General features: G+C 39.3%; 3 protein-coding genes across 6 annotated transcripts in view; 1 reads left to right on the forward strand and 2 right to left on the reverse strand.

Moving 5' to 3' along the window:
* Positions 1–213: 213 nt before the first annotated feature.
* Positions 214–12,894, reverse strand: SKA3 (spindle and kinetochore associated complex subunit 3). 2 transcript variants are annotated; one of them, XM_065830929.2, is made up of 9 exons: positions 12,580–12,894; positions 10,619–10,683; positions 9,566–9,731; positions 7,532–7,955; positions 4,358–4,452; positions 3,404–3,585; positions 3,004–3,195; positions 2,692–2,810; positions 214–1,813 (listed from the first exon to the last, which is right to left on the reverse strand). In XM_065830929.2, the coding sequence occupies exons 1-9, from the start codon at positions 12,674–12,676 to the stop codon at positions 1,780–1,782; spliced, it is 1,374 nt and encodes a 457-aa protein (XP_065687001.1). In that variant the 5' UTR covers positions 12,677–12,894; the 3' UTR covers positions 214–1,779. The 2 variants fall into 2 exon arrangements, with proteins under 2 accessions (XP_065687001.1, XP_065686991.1); XM_065830919.2 differs by having other exon boundaries at positions 3,004–3,198; positions 12,580–12,893.
* On the forward strand, positions 12,877–14,647 carry MRPL57 (mitochondrial ribosomal protein L57). 2 transcript variants are annotated; one of them, XM_065830954.2, is made up of 2 exons: positions 12,877–13,006; positions 14,166–14,647. In XM_065830954.2, the coding sequence occupies exon 2, from the start codon at positions 14,171–14,173 to the stop codon at positions 14,480–14,482; it is 312 nt and encodes a 103-aa protein (XP_065687026.1). In that variant the 5' UTR covers positions 12,877–13,006; positions 14,166–14,170; the 3' UTR covers positions 14,483–14,647. The 2 variants fall into 2 exon arrangements, with proteins under 2 accessions (XP_065687026.1, XP_065687035.1); XM_065830963.2 differs by lacking the exon at positions 12,877–13,006 and adding an exon at positions 13,013–13,213.
* A 745-nt stretch (positions 14,648–15,392) lies between these two features.
* Positions 15,393–25,776, reverse strand: part of ZDHHC20 (zinc finger DHHC-type palmitoyltransferase 20) — a 49,220-nt gene continuing 38,836 nt past the window's right edge. For both annotated transcript variants that reach the window (XM_071804159.1, XM_065830942.2), the window contains 4 exons: positions 24,760–24,849; positions 23,504–23,619; positions 23,036–23,113; positions 15,393–20,867 (listed from right to left, as the gene is read on the reverse strand). In XM_071804159.1, coding sequence (XP_071660260.1) covers positions 23,076–23,113; positions 23,504–23,619; positions 24,760–24,849 — 244 coding nt within the window. In that variant the 3' untranslated portion in view covers positions 15,393–20,867; positions 23,036–23,075. The remainder of the gene's footprint in view (positions 20,868–23,035; positions 23,114–23,503; positions 23,620–24,759; positions 24,850–25,776) is intronic.

The raw sequence follows: 25,776 nt of genomic DNA on the forward strand, positions 1-25,776 counted from the left end.
CATCTGTCTGGCTGAAAGATACTTGCTCTGCAGTGAAATATTTTGTACCTTTGTAAGACCATGAAATTCCATGAGTATCATCCAGTGCATTAAATAGCTTTAGACTGTGAAGACGCAGGGAGCAACTTTGGCCTTTACTCTCTGAAGGAGTTGGGTAGAACAAGTGAGCATTTTTATAGGAGCAGATGATTAGTTTTCCTAGCAGCCAACAAGCATCTGACACAGGAGATTTATTTAATATTCAGAAGTGTTGATCAAGCTCAAATACTGACACGTAAACATATAATACTTATATTTAAACAGAAGCTAGCACAGAAAAATGACAGCATGCTCAGACCACAACTAGTACAAAACCAGCTTCTCCAGTTAATTTGATGTACAGTCATCCCGGAGAATGACTGGAACAGCAGGAAAAGGCTCTTTTATTTGCTTGTTTTAGCCAGCACAAGTCTGTCTAAGCAGCTGGAGAAGTAGTTCTGGTCATCTCTAATGTTTGCATATGCTGCGGACTTAAAAAAAGCGTGGAGCTGCGTTCAGAGAGTTCAAAAAAGCATACGCTTCTCCCCATCTCCTGGGACAGTCCCTCCCTGCTCATGTGTTGCACACCTGCCCTCAGATAAATGACAGAACTTTAGCCATCAACAGGAAGTTCATGTACAGCTGCTAAGAGCAGACCTGGAGTCACTCAGAGGAGGAGCTGACACTGGAAAAGGCAAACTGGCTCCCAACAAGGATTCATAGCTGGCATTTCTTGTGGACAAAAGTAAAAGCTCTGGTGGAAAAATAATCCTTGTTACTACGACTACAAGATACCAAAAAAGTGCTCAACAGCTCAGAGAACTTAAGCTTGGTCAGCTGTTACAGGGATAGATGTGCATGTTCAAAAGTGACACCACTACTCACAGAATGCACATGGCAGCAGTGCAGGTGAATAAGCAATCATCTACATGCCTGCCAGTGAATCTTTCCAGCAGCTGAAGATATATAAAACACACACACCAGTACCAACTGTACAACATATTTTCAAATTATCAATATTCAAGCTAAAGTCACTGTCTAGGGCTACAGAGGTTAGACCATCAAAAGGAAAACAGATGTGTAGCACCTAATACGATGTTGACGTAAGAAAACTGTAATAAGCAAGAAGCAGCAGCATAATACATACTTGTCCATCAGACGGGTAACAGAGAGCCAAATGCAGGAATATGTCTGATATATCTTAGTATTGCAGAAGCAACTAATAGCATAGAAGTGGTTTAAACAGTAAAGCAAGAATTACTCTTCATGTTAAAAAGACTTGTTTCTGCTGAAGACAGCGACTACTATTGAAGTACTACATTCAAACTCAGCCCCGAAAAGATGCACAGCATCACCAGAACTGCCACAGATACCCACTTCCCAGGACAATATACTGGACTCTCTCTTTATGGCAACCTAACTACACTTTTCTGCAGCCCACTGCAAATGCAGGAGTATGCAACAAACATGAGAATGAGGTGAACCAACTGAAGTACTACCTCATACATGACCTGACTCCTCTTTGAAGCATGTATATGTTTAAAACCCCTCAATATATTTTGCCAACAATTTCAATCAGTAATTAAGCACAAGTTGTTAGTTCAAACAAATTTATCCACATCAAACCTTCTCTATCAAAAAAGCTTCTCCTTTGTTCGGCTTTTTCCTCCCACTAGTATTTTCTTTTGCTTTTGAGCTTGTTACGATTCAGTGATAAGATCATGCATGTGAAACAGTCTCAACATCGTCTTTGGCTTGATTTCAGATTTTGGGCTTGAGAAATCCAGGATATCCCCTGCAAATATATCCAGAAGAGTTCATGAACTTATTATCTCAATCACATAATGAATTAGCAGAAGCCAAAAACATTGAAATTTTTTTTTTTTAAATTGTCTTGACAAGGAAAAAAAAAAAGAAGGGTCAGCTAAGGCAGGAGCTTTGCTCTGATTACTCAAATGGATTCCAGTTCCAAATATATTAAGACACCTACTTTTATCAGTCTCATTCTGGGTTGCTGTGATAATATTTGACTCCATACACGTTCCTTTTATCTCTTACCTAAATAATCTGTACTGACCGCAAGTTTAACAGATAATCAAGTGTACTATACACTGCATTGAATCAGGAATATCTACAGTTGATCAAGTTATCATAAGAATGTCTTTCTATTCAAATTGATTGAGTTCTTTTCAAAGCCTTTATTCCATTGTTCGAAGATTACTTATTGTAGACTAATTTCATCTCGTGTTGTTCATAAGGTGGCTTTGTATTTCAAAGAACTTTGTCTTTTCCAAAACAACCATGAAATCAGCCATGTCACATACAGTTTTCTTCAATTCCTTAGTTTTATTGCCTAAATTTACTCAGAAGAAAGCATTCACTGGCGTTTTGATTGCCACAAAGCAAAATATACCTACAGATAAAACAGTAAAACTCTACTTAAGCTATTTTTTTAAAGATGAGAGGATGCAAACACACAATCAGTTATAAAATTTGTTCTTTACAATAAAGGCAGTCAGATACCATGCCAAAGGACATTTATTTAGTCAAAGCACAAGAGCTGTTTTAGTAGCTGAAGAGCAAGCAGCTGCATGAATTTCTAAATGAATTAAACAATCTTCATAGCTCCTCCAAATTAAATTACTTAACCAAATTTGTAAAGTTTAATCATACCTGTTCTCTTTGTTGCAGTAATCACTTAAATCACTTTCATATCTTGCAGTATTTCCTGCCTTGGTCTCCATTTCCTTGGATTTAGAAGAATCTACTTTATTATTATACTTGGAGAGAAGCTGCAGGAAACATAAAAAGGAATAAAAATAATTACGTAAGAACTCAAAACAAGATTACAGTTTACACAGCTTTAATAAGTAGCAGAGAAGTTTTACTTCTTGAAGAACAAAATTTAATAGAACTAATCCCTTTTAACTTTACTATTTTTATATTAAAAATATTTTGGGGGATAAAAAAGGTATATTAGCTAACCTGTAGAACATCATCTGGTATCCTTGTTTCTGGAAGTGGAGGAGTGTCGAGTAACTGGTCATAGTGTTTTAATTTGGGAGGAGAAGGGTCTCCAAGACGTGTAAGGTACTCATCAGAGCTCATAGCAAAAGGAATGCTGTCTTCTCTGACTGTCTTCTTTGTCACCGACTCAATCTTTTCCTCCTGCTTTACCTGCTGTGAAAGAGACATTAAATGTCTTCAGTTGATTTACTTATCTTTAGTAAATTATTTAATAAATGTTCTTACAAAAATTACCATTAGAAAGATCTTCTACAATGACATAAGTATTAATAGGATTGCAAAACAATCCCAAACTGACATTTGAAAAACTGCTTATGGTTGAAAGTGTGTGAAAATGTGTGTAATTGCTATTTACTACCTTAGCTTCTGGTTTTAGCCATCTTGCTTCAAAATCTGGGACCCGTGGTGTTTCTGCGTGATTGGGAAGGGGCAGTTCATTTGTGTCCGGTGACCTTGATAATACTGTGCTATTTGTTCTGGAATGGATTTTCACATCAGGAGTACAGAACACAAGTACCATAGGAGAAGCCATCCAGTCAGCTGATGAAATTAAGGGGGGAAATCATAAAAATATATACATACACACACATACATAAACATTATCAGTTCCAGTGCCCCAGTTTGTTTTTCTAAGTACATTCACTTTTCATAGATTTGCATATTCTAAAACAACTGTATCAGTTTAGCTGATATTTTTAGTATGAAGAACCATCCAAATTACAGAATTCCGTAAAAGCAGCAAATGTAAAAAAGTAATAAATCTTGCCCCACTACTAAATATAACTGAAAAAGCCCAACTTGAGTCAACATTGCTTTAGCTTCTCATATATTCAATTATCATTATGTTTGTCTCAAGATCTTCACCATTTTCAAAGGAACACATTACATCTCCTCTCAAAGAAGTTTTAGCAGTACTCTTGAAACACCTAAGTTACTGTGTCATTATCTTATTTTAAACAATTTCTTTCCTGTCTTTAAACACATCTAATAGGTATTCTCAGAAAAAAAAAAAGGTTAAATTGGCAAAACAGTATTTTTATTTCACATGAAGTTGCAGTTACAAAACTATGGATCTCTCTGCATAATTCTAGATGGATATGGGTAGGAGAATGAGCAAAAATTTATAATGAAGTGAGAAACTTTTCGCTAGAAGCAACCAACATTTCATTTCTAGACATCAGTTCTCATACAATAACAGGGCCTGAATTAACTATATTTAACAAAAAACACAGTTTAAAAGTATACAATGCATTTACACATGCATTATGTAAAAAACACATCTGTATATTTATTTCACATATTTTTAACTTACTGTTTGTAGCTGTTACTTTTGTTTTCAGCCCAGGAGTAACAATGATTTCCCTGGATGTCAGTCCTGGCACTTCATGATCGTCTTTTTTCAGCAACCTGAAACCCAAACCCCTCAATTAGCCCTCAGGTAATACAAAAAAATCACAGTTAAAGGAATACTGTCCACCTGATCACTTTCCTAGTACTTGTTCATCAACATGAAAAGCAAAAATTCATTTCCTCAAATACAATTTTTCATCTATGATTCTGCTGCAGCAATTTGTAGCATGCAAATCTTCGGTTCACCCTTATCAAATACAGTAAGATTTCAATCCGAGGAATACAAAAAAAAACCCAAACCACCACGAACAAAACACGCAAAATGAAAGAAACAAACAAAAGATGTCCAGGGTAGGATCAATGTTCTTTGTTCCAGATGATCAATTCTGTGTTGGGGGTACAGTCTATTCTATTTTGAATTGCCTGTTGCCTACAAAATTGTAAACAAAAAGAGGAAATATTTTTGGCTGTTAGATTTCTGCTATGGGAGACATAGGGAAAAAGGAACTTCTCTAATATTGGCTCTTAACCTACTAATGTTATTGTGAATACTGTAAGATTTTTAATTCAGTTTTTAAGTTTGAGTAAGATTACTTATGTTAATCACTAGCTGCCTTCAGAGTGAGAAGCCATTTAATATCAATTCTACAAAACTAGAAATGGAATTTTTTAAACTTCTTTTTTCATATCCAAGATAAACTAGTGGAAGAAGGGTGCAGGCAGTTAAGAGACAATACTAAACAAAAAGTGGAAGCTTACCTAAAGTCTACACAGAAGTGTGTCTTTAAGACATTTATTTTAATTGTTTAAAAAGTTAACTACGAGAACCAGCTATAGGGCTTCTCTACAAAAAGCCTAAGCTTAAAAAAAAAAATAAAGTAGTAATTTTTCAAGTCAGTTTTGCCATGGAAGTATTATGGATACTCAAACCCATGTAATTTTTAGTTTTTACAATGGAGAAGAACAAATATAACAAACACTCTTCTTCAGATACTTCCTCACCCCTTTATTTTCTTTCCTAATTACTTTCGGTTTTAATTTTGTAGTAGGAGCCCTGAAGCAGATTGTTCTTTTCACCTGCTTCAAAACCTGAAAAACGAAGTTGGAGGATTTGAGATGAAATTTTTGAGATGAAATTTTAAAGTCGTTTTCACACAACGCACAGCTGCTAGACAGATCTCAGCTAGGTACAAGGCCTGGCTGGCACAAGCAATGGATATGAAAGGGCAGGGCTGTCTACAAGAAAATCAGAATTATTACTTGTCTTTGTATCATACCTGGAAACTACAGGTATAAGGCCACCTCATTTGTAATAGGTTTTTTACTTATCTGATCCTTTGGGAAGGGATTCCACACATTATTCAGTAAATTTTTTTTTATTTTTAAATAAATATGCTGGCTTGGCATTCTGCTCATTTAACATGCTGATCCTTCTCAATAAGAGGCAAGACAGGTGCTTTTTGGAGGTAAACAACCTGTTTAGTTGTTTCAGCCCCTCTGATCAAACCACAGGCTACCTCTAATTTAATGTTGCAAAATAAACAAAACAAGCTAAAAGACAGTTTAATGCCATTTAGCTCTAATGACTTAACATCAGGACCTCTCGCATCTGCTACTAATTCTGAATCCATACACAGCTTTCACTAACACAAGTTAGTTGAAGAACTAAGGCAGTTCTAACACAGCTAGGGTGTATTAATCTGTTTTGGTCATTAATAATGATGATGTGTTAAACAGCAATAATGCTAATTCTCAATAAATTTTTATATTATAATTATGTGCATGGAAGACTGCTAATGTGCTTTTTTTTTCTTATTTTGTATTATATATAAATATTGCTAGTGGGCTAATTGTTTCACTAGAAGCACAGAAATAGAGTCTATGTTAGTAGATGTATGCATTTACAAATTACAGCCATAATTAAAGCTGAAGATCACAATTAAAACAGTTCTCATTAAATATGAAAACCACAAAAGTTACAGATATCAAAAGAACTTAAAATATGTGATAAGCTGAAATTATTTTCAAAATATTATTTGAAAGGGAACGATTTTTGAATTAATCTTTTTCAGGATTCAGTAACAGTTTTCCTGTTATTACAATTCCGATACTATAAAGTTTCATAGACATTACAGTATTAACATAATTATTCAAAACGGGAGATACACAAACTATTTTAAAATAAAATTTTTCTTTCTGCTTTCATTTTTCCCCCTAGTAATCTTAAAATTATAAACACTCAAAACTTAACCAGTGTAGTAAAATGGATCTTTGGGGAATAGTCACTTAAGTTAGTGTGGTTCTGAAGAACTGCACACCTGTGCTTATACTGCAAACATCAGGGATTTAAAAAAAAGTTAAATTATTATTTCCACAGCTTGTTTTGAATTCAGTTCTTGTTTTATTTTTGAATAATTTCTCTAAATACCAAATATTTAACAGCAGAACAGTGAGTTTCTTTTAAATACTGTCAGCTTTAAAAATTGAATGTGTTAATAATACTGACTATAAAAACATTATCTAACTACCTTTACACTACCTTAGAAATATAGGAAAATACTTGTACTGCTAAGGTGTTCTACACCTCACTGCTGCAAATTATTTTCTTTAATTTTAATTAGAACAGTGAAAAATCTGGTGATGTTCTTTCAACAGAAGACAAGAACAAAAAGAGCTGCTTGTACGGTGGGGCTGAATAATGTAAGAGATAATACAGTTTCTACAATGAGGCATTTTACTGAATGCTTTAGAAGTTTTTTTCTGGGTCTGCATTCCCAAAGCTTTTGAAACCTTTAAATTTGCTATGCAATATCTACTGCAGACAACGTGTCCTCAAATCCACGGTTAAGGAAAGTAAAAGATCACAAATATACTGTGCATTTTCCCTTTGTAAATAGATAGTGTATGGAAGATTCTTATTGTAGTACAGTCAAGGGAAGGAGTGTATCAGAGAGGTTTCATGGCAGCATTTGGCACTGCAAAGGGCACATGTAAAGACACAGGACTAACCAGATGGTATGTAATAACACATCACCTGCTTGAAGAAAAGAGCAATAGCAGCAAGAAGTTAGTACAGCAAGAAGAAACTACGGAAAAATCAGTAGATAAAAAATCTGAACTAAAGTAATTTACTTACTTCTTGCTTGACTGAGCAGGTTTACGAAGAAGTGATATTGTATAATCTTCATTCATACACATGGTATGTTCACTAATGCCGAACTGTTCAAGTTTTGGTGTTACACACTCATAATCGTCCATCTTTAGTGTACATTTTGGCGTTTTGGCCAAAGTACGGGGGGTCTGTGGTTTTAGTGGAGTCTTGTTCTTTGAATTTTCTTGATGGGCATTTGTTATGTGTTGTCCTTTCCCTGCACTCCAAGGCCTGGAGAAAGCATATTGTGAAAGACCAAAATCAGAAAGCTGGGGGTTACGCAGTGGGTCTTTGGGTACCAGTAGCTTCTCAGTAGAAGCAGGAAGGGGAGGTACATCATCTGCTTTTTCTTCATCAGATTTATTCTGGACAGACACGGTTGAATCGCTGTTAATTTCTTGCTCCTCTTCTGTTTGAGAAAAATAACAAAAAAAATTATGTCAAAAGTTTCTGTTTTAAAATTTTATAAAATAAATTGGGACTTCCCTCCCTTTTTTTTTTTTTTTAATTTACTAGTGTAAAAAAAAACCAGATTCCTCCTTTCATTTTAAAGCACTGAACCTGAAGCTACAATGGATATCAAGGGCTCATGTCAGGCTAAGCTATATTTCCAATAAAGGTCACACATTTATTGAATTTTGCTCTCTTGGTAGATATTATTTCTAGGAAAAATGAAACAGAAATATTTTTACACAAGTGTATTTTTAATAGTATTCATCTCTCCGCAGGGAGCAGGCAGGAAGTACTGATCTTAAATATATTTGTTTTAATTTCAGTGCAACAGTGGAAATCCATTTAAAACATACAACAGAAATGATTGCAAAACCAAAACTTGTATATGACTGAAAAAGTTTTTGGGGAAAGAACAAAGGCTGCACACAGTACTAGAATACTCGTTCTTCAGAAAAACAGTATTGAAGAAACACTGCGAAGCAGCAACTGAAAACTCATGAAAGAGGTTAGATTTTAGGTAACAAGAAAAGTCCATTGCTGAAATAAACAAGTAATTCGTACATTTCTCTAGTTAGATAAACTAAAACACCCCAAAATATTTATGAATTTCTGTTTGATGTACGAAGTAGAAAAAAACCTATTTAAAATAATATGGCAGAGGCATTAACTTTTTATGTGCATTGATATTACATATTCAGACACGCTTAGCTTAAAAAACATATCTTAAAAATAAATTAACCTTGTAGCTCTGCTTGGATTTTTCTATAAGGGTAGAGGAAGGAAGGTACTATAAAATTCGAGGTTTCTGCCATATCTTTTAAAAGAGTTGTAGTAGCTGAAGCCAGAGGTCATCATGGTCCACGACCACAATTTTGTTTTGTGTAATGACTGGATGATGCTCAGAGGAAGGTTAAGGTGTCCCCTGCCAAAGGCTTCCTGAAGATTCATTGAGCCCTCAAAACCTAAAGAGGTAAGTGTAGTACTGACAGTTGTAGGTTTTTAAACTCATTTGGCATATCAGGATTTTTCACACAGGTGTGTGCGCCCTGGATTAAGGATCTCCTCCCCTTCAATGAACAAACTACTACTGCTTGTCACATGTCACCTAATCCCCATATGTGCTTCTCTTGTCCCATTTGTGCTGTGGAGCACATTATTTTAACATTTTCTCTACAGCGACTTAAATTAATGGAATCATCACATATGAATACAAACTGATTTAGATACATCTGCAATAGCTTCCCGTGCATGAAAAAATGAAGCAGCATAATTCTCTGGGTTATGAAAACATGTTTGCTGACGTGTTTTCTGAATAGAACTATTACTGGAGAAAAACCCCACACGCAAACTTAAAAGCACGCCGGGAGATCTAACTAAGTTTTTGTATTTCAGTTTATTCTTACGGCACCAATCACGACAGAATATTTTACTCTCTGGATATTATTATAAAGCAAATAACATAGATGCACTTGATCTCTTAATTAACAGAAATATACACAGAGCTAAGGAGAAACATTTTAGAAAACTACACTTGTCTTTACATACTGTATTGCCAAGAAACATTACCTGTAGAGTCTTTGATGTGTGGTTTGTATCCATATTTCTGAAATAGCTCTCTTATTTTTCCAAGATCTGCTGCATTTCTTTGCATCAATATTTCACTTGCCTTCATAAATTCCTGAATTTCTTGCTTTTCAGAGCAACTCTTACTGAGACTGGCATTAACTTCTTCCTTTGGGGGCAGTGGGGATTGGGAAACAGAAATACTGGTTTTCAGATCACCACATGATAGTTGTTTACACATGAAGTGTTTTGGGAATAAGTATTGACCTTCAATTCAGATGAGGATAAGCAGCAAATTTAGGTCTTATCTATACCTGAAAACTAGGTTAGAAAATATCAGGAATATATAGGGCACGAGTGTACCAAAAACTTGCAAAAGTTATACAGTGAATTGTCATCTTAATTTAACTACTTACTGGTAACCTCTCAAACAAAAAAATATTATTTTACTCCATAAAAATATGAGATAACAGCAACTAGCTTGTACTCTTACTTCCCATGTACAAAGAGTTAGTGCAGAGCAGATGGTGAATCTCAGGTATATACCCTAGCTTACCTCTCAGTTATTTCTACACTTGCTCATTTCTATAGCCCATTTTTCCTACTTCTATTAAAGAAATAAGACTTTTCACAAGTTTAACTGAATGGCTAAAGGTTCTGAAACTTCTGTCAAGATTTTCTATATTCTAAGTGCTAGTCACTGCACACAAACGAGCACACCTCTTCTCTAGGGAGCTGCTGCTCCTGAACCCTTCTCCCCTATACCTATACATTGGCAAAGCTACAACTTCCCTGTTACCTTTGTCCCCTGCTGATCCGAGCAATAACAGTGATTGCAAACTAATAAACGCTGCTAAATCTAGTTTAAGTCACACAAAAGTTGCTGAGCATTAGCCTGACATCCACAGCCATTGTAAGAACTTGGATGAACAAAATAATGGTCAGAATTGCTGACTAAAGAAGTTTTATTGTTGCTTAATGATGAAAAAAGAACCATGAGTTTATGGAACAACCCTCCCCCCATTTTTTCAAGAAGGAAGAGCGTTAAGACATTACCTTCAGAGTCCTGATTTCACAATGGAGGTCATGTAAAACTCTTATTGGAGATTCATCTTCATAGTCTTCGATATGCATGTTCACATTAAAGGGTTTGGAAAGAAAAAAGGGGGTTTAGCATTTTAGCATGTAAGTACCTTCCATATCAGAATGTAAGCTCCTATATTAGACATGTTGGAGTGATGTGTTAGAGAGTGAAGATAAAGAAAATATAAGAGAATTTAGTTAATATCAGGTACTTTGCACAGGAGGAGACTGCAACTTGCACAGTATATTAAACTACACAGAGAAACTGCCCAGACTTCCATTTTACTGTTGCAGCTAATACTGTAGAAATTAATGTATAGCTGACGTTGGTACAATAGGTAGATGCCTGGGCTGTCAAGGATTATTATGTATGCTAAATTTTTATCCTTAAAGAGCTTGAACTTGAAATAATAATAAAAATAGAAAAAAAAAGTTATATAGGAACCACTGGAAAACATCAACAAAAAGCTGCATTATTCCACCTTGTTTGCACATGGGCAGATGATAGTATTGCTCACTTAGACATGCAGCAGTCACAGAATCATATAATCATTTCAGTTGGAAGACACCGTCGGAATCATTTAATCCAATCATTACCTACCCTAACTTCAGCACTAAACCATGTCCCTAAGAACCTTGTCCAAACTCCACCACTTCCCTGGGCAGCCTGTTACAACACCTGACAACTCTTTCTGTGAATAATTTTTTTCCCTAATATCAAATCTAAACCTCCCCCTGCACAATTTGAGGCCATTTCCTCTTGTCCTCTCACTTGTTACTTGGAAGTGGAGACCAACACCCTCCATGCTACACCCTCCTTTCGGGTAGTTGTAGACAGCGATAAGGTCTCCCCTCTGCCTCCTTTTCTCCAGGCTGAACAGCCCCAGCTCTCTCAGCCACTCCTCATCAGACTTGTGCTCCAGACCCCTCACCAGCTTTGCTGTCCTTCTCTGAACTCTGTCCAGCACCTCAATGTCTTTCCTGTGCTGAGGGACCCAAAACTGAACACAGGATTTGAGGTGCAGCCTCACCAGTGCTGAGTACAGGGGGACGATCACTGCTCTGGTCCCGCTGGCCACACTATTCCTAATACAAGCCAGGATGCTTTTGGCCTTCTTGGCCACCTGGGCACATTGCTGGCTCATGTTCATCCAGCTGTCGATCAACACCGCCCCCCCCCGCCCCCCTTTTCCACCAGGCACTTTCCAGCCACTCTTCCCCAAGCCCGTAGCGCTGCCTGGGGTTGTTGTGACCCAAGTGCAGGACCCGGCTCTTGGCCTTATTGAACCTCATACAATTGGCCTCAGCCCAACGATCCAGCAGGTCCAGATCCCTCTGTAGAGCCTTCCTACCCTCCAGCAGATCAACACTCCCACCCAACTTGGTGGTCGTTACTTCTTTCAGTGGAAATGAAGGTTAATGCAAATCATGTAAAAGAGAACACCTGCTACTTGCCAAGACATAGCACAACAATAAATCGCATTAGAAGCTTGAGTTATCTATGCAGAGAGAGAACACCAATGTGTTTTCCTGTCTCAATCCAAGGAAAGAGTAAAAGCAAGAATGTGATTCCCTGTGATAACAACTCACCTACACACACACAGAGGAGCTCGGAGAGACACTGATAAGAGGGGAAGCCCAAGTAACACCCTGCCGAGCTACTCCCAGGCCCATCCCCGGAGCCACCAACCCACCGAGGGCCCATCTCCGGAAGCCCAGAGGAGCAAAGGGGCACAAGGGCAGGCAGGAACCCAAACCAAGGACTCCCGAGGAGCTATCCCAGCAGAGCCATTAGCCCCAGCCCCATCGCCACGAGTCAGCGGGACCACCTCTCCAGACCACCCTCCGGACTCGCGGCCTCGCTGCCGGGGCGGGTCGGACTCGCCAGCAGGAGCCCCGGGCAGGAGGCGAGGGGAGGCGAGGCCAGCGCTTACCCGCGTCCTCCCCATTCAGGGCCCGTTCCAGCTGCCGCGCCTCCTTCTCCAGCGTGAGGGCCAGCGCGCGCAGCTTCGCGAAGAAGTCCCTCGACATGGTCCTCGGGGAAGGGGAGCCCAGGGGAACAGCAACAGCAACAGCACCGCCCGGTGAGGACTGCCCAAGCCTCACTCCCCACGACTAGCCCCGGGCTACGCGAACGGCCGCTAACGACTGCCCCAGCGCCGGGAGCGACCCCGGGGAGGGCAGCGGGGAGCCGGGCCGGTAACTGCCGCCCGCAGCTTCGAACCGCGGGCAGCGCGCGGCCCATTGGCCCCGCCAGGCCCCGCCCGCCCCGCGCGAGCTCTCGCGAGACCGGGCCGCTCAGCGCCCCCGTCCGCCGCCATCTTGCTTCCCGCCGTACGGCCAGAGCCGCTACCGGAGCCGGTGAGTGAGGGGGGAAGGGCACGGTGGTGACAGGGCTCGGGGCGCTGCTTAGCCCCTAGCGCGGGGTGTCTTGGCCGGTTGGCTTCGGTGTCCCTCGAGCTGGAGATAACCCTGAGAGGAACAGGCAGGGGATCCTCTCCCCGAGCAGCAGCGCTGCGCCGCGCGGGCCGAGACCCGCCTGGACCTGCCGGGCTCCGGGCAGTCTCGGTGAGTCCTGCGGCACCGGAGAGCCCCGGTGGGCACGTCGGCCTCGCTGCCGGCCGGGGCTGCAGCGAGCGCCGGCCTGAGGGCGGACAGCCCGGCCCCGCCTGTGGGAACCGGGCCTGGGGCAGCCGCGGCCGCGGGAGCCGCACGGCCGAGCTCCTGGGGTGGAACGAAGCGGAACGTGGGAGCGCCTGCACCGCGGGGACGGGCTCTGGCGGGGTGGTTTTCCTTAGCAGTAGTGCTGGTTTATGTTGGGCTCGAGTGCTTGGTTGACTTACTAGTTGATGGAGATGCTGTGTAATGAGAGACCTAGGAGTGAGGCATTTTTAGGACTAATAAACATGTTAATGGAGAGCGTGTGTGTCAAATCTGAATGTAGCTTGGCCTTTCTTGCCTCTGTCACACCTGTGTATTATGTTGGACGTTGTATCTGTGCTTTCTATTTAATGCTAGTTGCTCTAACGTAGGATGTTGTTTTTCTTTACAAACATGATTTCCCACAGCTCAAAAACAAGACTGGATAATTCTACACTAGTAAGTTTATGGAGAGGCTGTAGTTCAAAACTTAATACTGAGGAAAGGCCAGATCAGGATCTAGTAGGTGGACCTGGAAATACTCCCTGTTTTGACAATGCAGTTAGCTATTTGGAATGAATAAAGTGAATCCTTTAATAGTATTTGGGACTGGATTTTTCATGAATAATTTATAGAGGACATGCCTTAATCTCAGCATAAGGATGAGTTAACTGTTTAGCTAAATAAAGATTTCTGTTTCCAATATGTCTTTGTACTGTCTACTGCATGTAATGGTTCGTTGTATCAGGTTCTGAACTTCAGACTTTAGAACAGCCACTAAAAGGCAGTGAAGTGTGTAGATTTTTCATTTTTTTTTTGTTACATTTTTAATTTTGTCCCTAAGGTAACGAGTATTTCATATTTTCATTTATATTTTAAGGCATAATGTTTTTAACAACAGTATTACTCCGAAAGAGAATTCCTGGAAAACAATGGATTGGAAAGTACAGGCGACCAAGGGTGATTACCCTTGCAATGAAGCAGGCAATGATCCGAAGGTTGGAAATCGAAGCAGAGAATGAATATTGGCTGAGTCGACCTTACCTGACGCGGGAACAGGAGTTCAGACATAATGCAGAAGGGAGACGTGCAAGATGGGAAGCTTTCAAAAACCTGACAAGATCCAAGTTCCCTGAGCATAGATATATCAGCGATCATTTAAACCACTTAAATGTGACAAAAAGGTGGACATCTTGAATAACGCAGTGTGTTTATATTTGGCATGTATTATGCACTACCACGGCATCTGCTGTTGTACCTAGTATGGTACTTTTGTAATTGAGTATAAGAAGGGTGGATGACAAATGAGATTTTGCTACAGTATACAAAATCTTACATTAAAGGTAGTCCTACAGAACAGTATATGTTTTCTTGTTATTGTCTCCTTAGGAACAGACAACTCTTTTTGTGGCCCTCCACCATCTGCCCGCCTTCTGTTCTTCAGGGGTTTTGCATAAAGCAGTGTGAGTTACCAAGTGCAGTGGTGATGATTTGAACTAGATTTATAACTTCATTAATTTCCTTTTGAAAGCTGGAACACCCCTGCTCTGCTGGAAGGGGCTACCTGCTGGTGCTGACTAGATGGCTCCTCAAGGGACACTTGTGTAGACGTTAATACTTGAGACAGAACTGATGCTACTGACATAGTGCTTTACTTCATCAGGCATGCAAGGACCAAGAAACTAGAATTACAAAGTTAGGTGTATGAGGCTGGTACTCATGGTATATTGTAGAATGCTCCATTTTTTAAAACTTCATGGAAAGGACTGTTGAATTTAAATGGCAGTGTTATTGTCACATCAGTGTCAACTTAGGTGTTGCTGCCCTCTTACAGAGATTATTTCTGACCTAAAAGGAACACAGCTGATTGCTGTGGGAGTGGCAGTCTGATTTCTAAGTCATGTTTAGTGTCCTGAAGGAATATAGTGAGACACAAGTCAGAGTTTTTTTATTTGCTCTCTCAAGTGACCTGGAAGATGTCTCAAGAGTGGTCCTAATGTTAGGTTTGTTGCAGCTGGAGTGTAAAAACTGTGGAACAGTTAGAAAATGTTGCCCAGGTTGGCAGTTTTTCTCACTGATGTAATACACACATGCTACAGCTTAGCAGTTTTCAGATTGTTTCACATACTTTTATTGAGCTGACATTGCATTCACTGATGAATTCAAGTGTTCATATTTTTCACTTTGGAAAAGAGGCCTAAAATGATACAACTTTTTTATTTCAACATGAACTATACTTCAGAGAAGTATGAACAGGTCTGAACACTGATGTACAAATTCTTGAACGCACTTTCAATGGTTATAAATGGCTTAAGATAACATTTATGGAAAAGTACACATATGGGGAAATTGCACAATACAATTAAAACATTAAAGAACTTCCAGGCAAAGCAATGTGATTTTGTATTTAATTCATTTATAAAAGCCCATTTAAAAAAGTTACTTCAAGTATTAAACTATAAACGGCAACATGTTTTCTCTGTGCATAGGACTGGTCCTATCTGTAACATACAAAAAAATACAATAAATGTGTCATCAGTACATATATCTTTTACACTTTACCTCAGACTTAAATACAGCTCATTACAAGTTTAGGCAGCACAATTAAAAATAACTATGTGGAAGCAGAACAGCCGGGACATTGTGGTTAGTGCAAATGTTGGTGACCCTCCTGGAAAATACAAAAATAATCGCAGAGATAACCCAGGGATGTTTAATTCATCGAAGTTAAAAAGGGGAGAGGAGGCAGATCTTTAACAGCAGGATTGCCGCCTCTTTTGGTGATATTTTTATGATTGTAAATTGCCATTCAGAAACATATAAGTTTCTCACAATCGAGCTGATAGCAACAGGTTAAGGGATGGGACAAATAAGAGAGGAACATGCTGAGCATGTAAGTTGTCAGTTAAGCTGTGTACAGGGAAGGGAATCTGCCTGTCACCATTAGTGCTTCGGTGCTAATGGTGATCCCAGCACTTCATCCCCAACATACCTGCCTAACTGCTGAACAGGGGATGGGAAACCCCCTGAAAAACAAAGCAAGCAATCCTGTAAACATTATCAGTCAGACTTCACTACCTAATGGGAACAAGATTCAAGTAATTGCTGTAGAAAACAAACAGCCAAACACCAGTTTTAATCAGCATTAAAATTAACTATAATTTGCAGCTTCATTACATTTCATGACAGTTTTGTAATTAAGAAAAATGCATATAAAAGCTGTCTATATATACAAAATAAATTGATAGAAATGAGTGTAATAAATGTATTATAACAAATCACTTTACATGCAGCTGCTCTCTTTGGTGCTATTTAGGATAGAAGAGCCTCTGATGTTGCACTGCTGTTGCACACCTCACTGCTTTAGGTACTGTGAGAGATGAGGTCTTGATCTGCACTGAGTTAAAGTAGCTGCTATTTGGAGCCTCTGTAAATGTATACCTGAATCCCACACTTATGTACAATTTTAGATGCTGTCCTCAGAGAACATACACTGTGAAGCTCAACTATTTTTTTTTTTTTTTAATTAATTTATATAGTTAGTCAGTGCTCCAGATCTAGGTAGATCTGGTTAATTTATATCAGAGTCAATGCATCTCTTGATCCATCTGCCAGACACTGATGCTGCTGCAAACGGTGCTTTTTTCCTCCTCTTGGGGCTCTGGTGAGCTACAACCAGAACAAACCTCCAAACCCCAGAGGCTACTTACAATACAGAAGAGCCACATAAGATCCAACAAGGGAGCAAACAGTACCTGAAAACTGCAGGTGTTTAGCACTCTGGAGAACAGGACCAGTTTCTGACTAGCATACCAAAAGTAGCCTGGTACCTGTGAATTCCACACTCAAGGGACAGCTTTAACAAAAAAAACTTACCATAATTTCTACTCAAATTCCTAAAAATAAAAGTGCCTGAACTTCCTCTAAAATAATCCTCTGAATATGTGAAGTGAAAGTTTTAAAGGCTTACAATACGACAGTTACGACAGAAACCTACACCTCTTCCCATAACATGCCTTTGGTAGGAGTAGCAATGATCTGTGTGTTGTAGAGTCTGAGAATAAATAGTTGTTAGATAAAAGCAGTATTAGCTGTGTAGTTTGAAGTATTTTCTATTTCTCTGCCTCATCTTCACAGGGACAGGTTAATCATATCAAGATGCTTCAGAAATCTTGAGGAGAAATCACACCGCAATCTTGTCCTGCATCAGGCTTCTGTCCTCACACCGGGAGTTTAATGTCATTTTGTGTACATGATTCTTGTGTGTATGCAGATTTTTTAAAAAGAAAAAAGCAGTAAGAAATACTAAAGCATAGTTTCTAATTGCAGCCAATGTTAACTATTCTACAGTATCTACAATACTATTTATGGCTTGCAGCAGTAATTATTTTGATGGATCTAGAAGCTTAAGGGCTCATTTTTAGTGTCAATCTAGGTATTTTCAAAAGTTGCTGATAGGTTAAAGCACAAAACCAGCATGTACAAGACTCAGCCCCCTAGAAGTTCTTTTCTCAGGATCAGTCTCCCTTCTGGCCTCCTGAACCAGGCAGGGCTGCTCTTCTTGCTGTGTTCACTGGGAGTTCTCAGCTCTTCAGTGTGTGGGCCAACAGGACCCATTTCCTGAGGCAGCCCTAAGGCCACCGCCTCTGCTGACAGGGATACCCATTGCTGCCTGCAACACCCACACAGCTGTTTCTCCTCACCAGCTTTTTCATTCCTGGCCCTCTCCTCATTTTGCCTGTCCTACTCTTTGATACAGGGTGCCCTTGCTTATGGCTGAGGAAGCTGTCAGGACAGAACTCTGAGAGACAGAAGACATCCTGCTGCCGTAGACATGAAAACCTGCCCCCCATCCCACTCACTGTTCGACCCTTAGAGTTCATCAGTACAATTTCCTTTGAGAACTTCATTCCTTTCTATCAGTCTGGGCTTTCTCTTAGGAACCAGTTCTCCGGGGGAAAAAAGGAAAAAACAAAACCAAGGAGCGGGGTCAAGGATGGTGAATTTGGAAGACTCATATTTGAATCATTTTACTACATTTGATATTTGGCAAAGTGACTTTTCAGTAATGCCTGCTTTTACACCAACAGTAACTCTGGCCTCAAGAGTGGCCAAAGCACACTAGTCTCCTTTTCTCATATGAAACATGACAAAAATCTGGGACAAAATGTACCCGTGATCTGCATAAAGATGTCAGAAACATCAGCACTTCATGAAAAGCCATAAAAATATCCATCAGATAGACAAAGAACTGGTTTCAGAGGACCAGCACTTGCTAGAGACCACACATGGAGTTAGCACAGTCTGTTTACTTGCAGTTTTTCCTGTAGATTAACTATCCTGACTTAAGAAATCAAACAAGTTATACTGATGTTAGCCTACAGTATATATACATACATATGGGGGTATATTGAGCACTGGGGGGGAGGGACGAGCAGAGACTGTATTGCTGAATCAGTGGTATTTCCCATATTAGAGACACAGATTTTGCTTATAGTTCTGCTAGATGATGACCTGCATGTGTTACCTCAACTGCAATACACTGATGCAGTAAAATCCAGATGATACCCAGGCCCTCCATTACAGTTCCACCAGTGTTTGGGGGCTGCAAATGTTGTTACTGAGAACAAGTCATTTACACCTGCAGTCTTCTGTCTGTTGTCTTCCCCAAGAAATTTTGCTGGTGCTGTACTACTGAGAGCTTATATTCAAATGAGCACTTCGCACTTGACATTGAAAAAGAAAAAGCTAAACCTTTCAATGTGCAGCAAATGTTTTTCTAAGTTTTTAAATTAGCAAATGCAAAATTTCTTCTACAAAGCTTGAAGAAACACTCTAACTTTTATAAAACATGCAAGTTTGGACCATTACTTCTGTCTCAAGAACACCCAACAGTGAACAAATCACGTTCATAGGTTCTCAAAGAATGTTCTTGTTCTAGAATATTAATACCCAAGAAAAATTTATTCTTTCCAAGACAAAAAATACTTGTTTTAAACCTTACAGTATACTTGATACCTTTGTATCTTCCTCATAAACATATTTGACTTAAGTAGCAATCAGTCTGGGAGACAAATCAAACAGGTTCCTTTTGTTCAGATCATCACCTTGGTTACTGCCTTCAGTCTGTACCAAAAGGGCTCATGCCTGTTTGTAATCAGCAGCAGCTGAACATCGGAAAAGTTACAGACAGGAAAATAGTACTTGTCACTTTTTCCAGGTGCAAAATTCCCATACCACCTAAAGAGGAGATAGCAACTTCTCTGTAGAGGAGTGAAGGGGGAAAAAAATGTTTGCTGTACGTCTTGAGCTTCGGAGGGACTTCATTCCTCACACAGGAAACACATTTTGTCTTTTGTGAACACATACATCACTGCACAAAGTACTCAATCTTTAGCAATTTCAGTATCACTTAAAGTAGACTTGAAAGTGGCAGACTAAAGCATACAAATTTTCAGTGTGTTAACACAGATGTATGATCCAACACCAATTTTCTCATAAGTACTGGATATTTGTTTAAATGGTAACTTAGACCAAATTAAAACTTATGCCTTTATTAAAAAGGTAAAACAGAAGTATAAAACAGCATTTATAAACCATCCAGAGTCCCATAGAAAAAGCAGTACTCTTCCAGCTCCATTTCTTAACAACACACAACTGCACCAAGGTTTTTCTCAGGGGTACTTTACCATTTTGTTACTGCCTCATACAAAACACTGCAGACATTAACAGAAAATGTAACAGTTGTTAATTCATTTTTGGATTGGCTTTTCTTTGTATGCTGAGAGACAATTGTTGGAAGGTAATCATGTTTTTTCAACTAAAAAATGAGTTTGCTTCCTTGAACTCTGTTCTTGATACAGTTAAATAAATCAAGTTAAAATGATCAGGGGGCTCAATCCTATAGCAAAAAGAGCAACACCTAAATAAAAGGCTTTTATGTTGTTGGCATTGCCTTGTTCCAAAGCACAGCTAGTAGAAGGAATCCTCAGTTCCAAGAGACTTTGAAGGCTGTGACCATAGTGTAGAATGGTTAATAAGAGGGGAAGAGACATCATCCAGTCCTCTTCCCCATCACCTGGTGTTTGAACCATGTAGCGTCGCACTTCAGACTCACTTGCCATGCTCTATGTTGACTTCCCCTCCTCCCGCCCTTTTATTTTTCTCTTTTCCTTTTTTCTTTCTTTCCCCTGAAGACCTGCTCTGAAGTGACTTCTGCAGTGCCTAAGGTATGAAGTTTGCCCATGGGGAGGCAGGAGTCTCTGCGATCTACCCCACCACTGCAGCATTAACAGAAATGCATAGTTCCCACTCTGGACCTTGTGCATCCAAGCAGGGCACTTCAGGATTTGGCCCTTTGGTAGCAGTAGATAATTCAGTGTTGCATAAATGCACGTTAAGAATCTTAAGGCATCTGTCTTAACTTCCCTGCTCTGCAATAGTGCGTACAAGAATCCATTGTACTGTGCAGAAACTTGAATTTCTTGTCTCTTGCTAAAATGTTCATATTCCTTTTTTTAACTGCTCAACTTCTTTCAAACAAAATTAAGTAATATTCAAGCACAAAATGTGTTGCAGAAACCTAGTGAAACAAAAAAGTTAATTAGCAAAATTATACCATAAGATTTGAAAAAACAGATCATAGTGCGCTACAAGAATGCAGCTAGGTAACGTTATTTACAGGCTCCTGATTCAGGACAGCAGTTAAGGAAACTTCAACTCATAATTAGCCTTCTGGGAGGTGTGAGGTCTTTGTTTTATTTTAAACCTCTTATGTTTTAGAAGATTATCTCCACTAAGAATGCAAATCCATCAACACTGACCTGTGGCTAAAGTCTCTTGGATCCCTGATTGGCGTAAGTTGCTCATTTAACTGATAGATATGGGGACACAAATTATATTTGCCCAGGTAAGGCTGGGGAACTGCTGGCTAGGGGGTCACCTTCTTTTACAAATCATGCTCTTCACAATAATCTGTAGATTTTACTTGTCAGCCATAACTTTGACTGCTTCTGCTACATCTTATAGGCATAAAATTGAAAAATAAAACTATCAGTTTGTCAAAGCGTACGCAACAGTGCATGGAACAGATGTTGGATCACAGCTATTGCACAGTGGCTTACAATTGCAGGGGGACTAGAACTCATCACCTTGGCCTACATAAACTGTGATCAAATCCAGCTGAACTCAAAATGGCCAAAACGTTGTGCTACTGACTTAACCATTACTTGAGATAATGCATTCCAAAATGTTTTTGCATTGTGTGCAACTATGCACTACTTATTTACACAACTTTTAAAACTACAGCAGTCTGGGCAATTGCGACACAAAGTACACAATCTTCCTTTGATAAATTTGGCCTGACTTTAACTAGAGAGGGAGAACAGAAAGGAAACTGATCCCAAACTATTGCCAGTTAATTGTCTTGCCTAAGCCAGTCACTTATGCTCCCTCTCAAGGTCAGCGGAATGACCCTGTCAAAGGCTGCTGGGATGAACTGCTCTCACAATATCTCTTCCTTTCTGTGAATAGAAAAGCTTTAGTCTCCTGTTTAGATTATTTTTATATAGATAGAGGCTCAAAGGAGCCCTTGCTTGGGACATCCACTTGCACATTTATATAAAGTGTTAAGAAAAGTTGCAAAGGGAAAAATCATTATTGGTTGGTTGGTTGATTGGTTCTCATGGTTGAGTAGGTTTTTCAGAAGTACTGCTAACTAGCCTAATTTTGGTTTTGTATGAGTTTACAGAGTAGTCTGACCAATATCAGTTCCAGCATTGCATCATTCCCCACAAAGATCTTTTAGACAAATTTTGTTTCTTGAAAACAAACAAATAAAAAAACCCCCAAACTTCACCAAAACAATGATTCTAGGTAAGGCTTATTTAAAAAAATTAAAGAATTAAGTGATCCTAAAGTTACCGAGCCCACTAAACTCAGATATTTTGTTTTCTTTCCAAAGAAAATGGGAATTCCTTGCAAGCTCTCTCTCCCACTTTTTTTTTTGGGTAGGAAAAATAAAGTTGGGGGGGTGAATGACTCAGCCCTCAGCATCTACAGTTGCTAGTTGTCCAAATAAGATTTGTTTCTCTCCTAAAGAGAGATGCTTAACAGGAGCTTATAAATGCAGCACAGTATGAAGGTATCTAATTTACTCCCTGGAAATGTAATACACTAAGGGAAGTTTTCACATATGCAGCAGCACTCACTGTATTTCCTGAATGCAAAGTGTGTGCTGAGCTCTTACGTAACAGAACATCACCATCAATTTAAGGGTGACAAAGCAGTCCATACGCAGGTACCTATAGTTACATATTGATCTTCCTTCCTTGTGCAAACAGCTTCTTAAAATATGAAAGCAGAGCACAGCCCACTAATAAACGATTAAGACAACAGTTAAGGAGCTGTTCATTAAGAGCAGCACTTCCTCAAGACAGCACTTCATCTTGAAATTGCCTGTTTAGCAGATTAGATTATTTTCCCTGGTCAGGTAACAAATCCAGCGCTACCCACTTCAACCTAAATTACAGGATTAGTCTGACTCAGATCTAGCCAACCCATGTTTCCTGCACTACAGCATTACTCCCATTCTTGTCCTCTGGACAGCCATTCAGAGTTTTATTTAGACTTTTCTATTTCTCATCCAACATCAGAGGACTCCTCTGCATTCCGTGACTAGTGACTTTTGACTTCAAGATGTCTATTTTAGTTTACAAATACAGAAATGGCAATCAATTATGTTGGTCTTACCTGTTTCTCACTGAGATGGTTGGTTAGTAATAAGCTGAGATCAGCTTTCCAATGAAACTATAATATGCTTTTTTGCACCTAAAAGGCGAGAATTTCAATTATGTGTTTTTGCAGATTTGCACAACAAATAGCAAAGACTTCAAACCATTTATCATGTTATGCCTATTTTAGAAAAATATTTTCCTCTCCCTAATCAAACGTAAAAAGATCCAAAAATCTCAGAGCAGGAAGTGTGGAAGCAAGAATTATCTACTACCTTAGTTTAATAACTCAGTTTGGAGCAGAGCATGAGACACAAGTTAGCATTAACTCGCAAACATGCTGACTTGATTCTACAGAACAAATGGTGTTCTACTTGAGTACAACTAATTCCTAAAGACTTTCTAGGCCTTAAAAAAAAAAAAAGGAAAAACCCACCACATAAAAGAATAAAAATAGAATAATCAGAAATGTAATGGTGCAGGCTACCTGATTTAACATTTTCCTCTTCTGGGCCACTTTCCACCCACTGACTGTCACTGGCTAGCAATCGATTTTGTGATTCACTGAGTGGTCGAGGAGAAAAGGACTGATTGGCTCCAGAGCTGAAAAGTAAGCAAAGTCAACAGGAATTCTGTAATAGCAGTAGCTGCTTATTTCAGACATTTCTAGAGTAGTGAAGTTACTTAAGAGCAAAGTAAATAAAAAATAGCCCTACACTGCCAACTAAAAATGGCCCCCTGCCTACAACCCTAATTCTCCTATAGGTATGTTCCAGTCATCAGTCTAAACCCCTACCTGACATAGGCCACTCACAGTTCTAATGGAAAAATGGCACACACTGATAGACAAGAAATGGTATACTAATAACAACACTACTGCCACACAGTTGAAACAAAAACCTAACCAGTACTGTCTGGAAGAACAACCTAATGCCACCTTATCCCATCAGTAAATGGTAGGGCCTTCTGCTGAACATCTTCCTAACGGAAAAGGATACCTTCTTGTTGTGTAAATTCTACATGTTACATAGCACTGGAAGCAACTTCTTCTCAGACTTGCCTTTGAACCCTCCTGATGCCTGATAACTCAGGTGACTGCTGTTGACAACACTCTTCAGCTACAAACTCACCAAACCGTACAGAAGGCTTCTAGAATGACAAACGTAAACACCTCCAGAAGTTTCACGTACTCCCGTGTTTTTGAATCTAAAGCAAGTTTCCTCAAAATACATGGAAGCTGCAAAACATGCACCTTCAGAGGGATAAAAAGTAATTAGCTAAAAACCCTCCAGTGCTAAAAACCAGGAATAGGCACAGTGATCTACCTCTCTTGCAAACTGTGTCTCAGTATCCCTTGTTTAAGCATGCTGGAGGAGGTGAAATACAAATAATATAAACACCTTGCCTTTCTCTCATTCCAAAAAATATCTTAAAACTTTTTTTTTTCCATGACCATTATTCAGTCTTCCCTAGGACTTTTTAGGTTGTTGTCAAGAGCCAGTAACCTCTCATACTTTCTGTACTACAGTTTCCTTAGAACCATATTCTGTTATAGGTCAAAATCAAGAAACAGCATTTCTGCATCAAGCAGCACCATTTTGTAGTCTGATCCATCCTATCCTTCTCTGACGACTTACTAACTCACTCTGAACATAAGACATACAAAAAATAATTTTCAAACCATGTTTTTTCCAGATGAAGTACAGAACAGTATAAAATCAGTATCTTAAATGCTATAATTACCTTTTGGCAGGTTCATTTTGGCTTGAGACAGTAAGTTGCTCTGGATCCACGATCACCAAACGAGTTGGAAAATTACATCCGTCACCCAAACTAAACCAGAAACAAAGAATCAAATCAGTGTTTGTACTTTTAACTGCACTGAACAAGTACCCATGCAAAAGATAAATGCCACAGGCTCAAATCAATCACTTGAGTGCAGTGTTGAACTGTACAAGGCAGTTCTACCACTAAGCTGGTTGATCAGTTAATTAGATCTTGGAGCTCAAGTGATTCCTGCCTTATCACTGAAGTAGGGATTGCTGAGCACAGCACTAGTGTATGTGTTTCAGAAACATCAGTGTTTCTGCAGATGGTAGCCCTAGTCTTCCCCCAATGCACCATGCACACATAGTTGGACTATCTGGTATTTACAACCCCAGAAGCTGTAGCATAAATTATATTCTAGTCACCATGCTTTCCCCTCTGCCCATCGTTCTAAGGTTAGCTAAGCCTCCTTCTAAAGCAAGTCCAATCAGGATACAATGTGGTAGCAAAACAGACTGACCAATGTGAAGTCTAGCTTCTTTTTTAAATCACATGTAAAGTCATGGTAGTTGAGCAAACAGCTGAGGCAACTTAAGATCTTGTTATTATCTCTGCTGTTTGCTACCAGACCTCAGCTTCACAAACAGATTCACCATGTTGAACAGATACACAAACCTCCAAAACCAGTGTTGAAACACAGCACCTACTTTGTTCTGCTGACTTTCTGGAGTGATGGGACTGGGCAGCAGGTCAGTCTTGCTTCATCAAGCTGCCCTGATACTTGTCTGCAACTCCCTAATACTGGCTCAGCAGAAGTTTTAAACCCAGTATTTTGCATTGTATCAGAATTTCCTTTGCACTACTGCATATTTACATGCACTTTCTCAGGTGGCTTTCAATACTGAAATTGTCACCTACAGCAGGGGTGTCAAACTAATTTTCACCCAGGGCCACATCAGCCTCGTGGTTGCCTTCAAAAGGCCAAATGTAATT

This window comes from Patagioenas fasciata, chromosome 1 (genome assembly GCF_037038585.1).
Source record: "Patagioenas fasciata isolate bPatFas1 chromosome 1, bPatFas1.hap1, whole genome shotgun sequence".
NCBI classification, from domain to species: Eukaryota; Metazoa; Chordata; class Aves; order Columbiformes; family Columbidae; genus Patagioenas; species Patagioenas fasciata.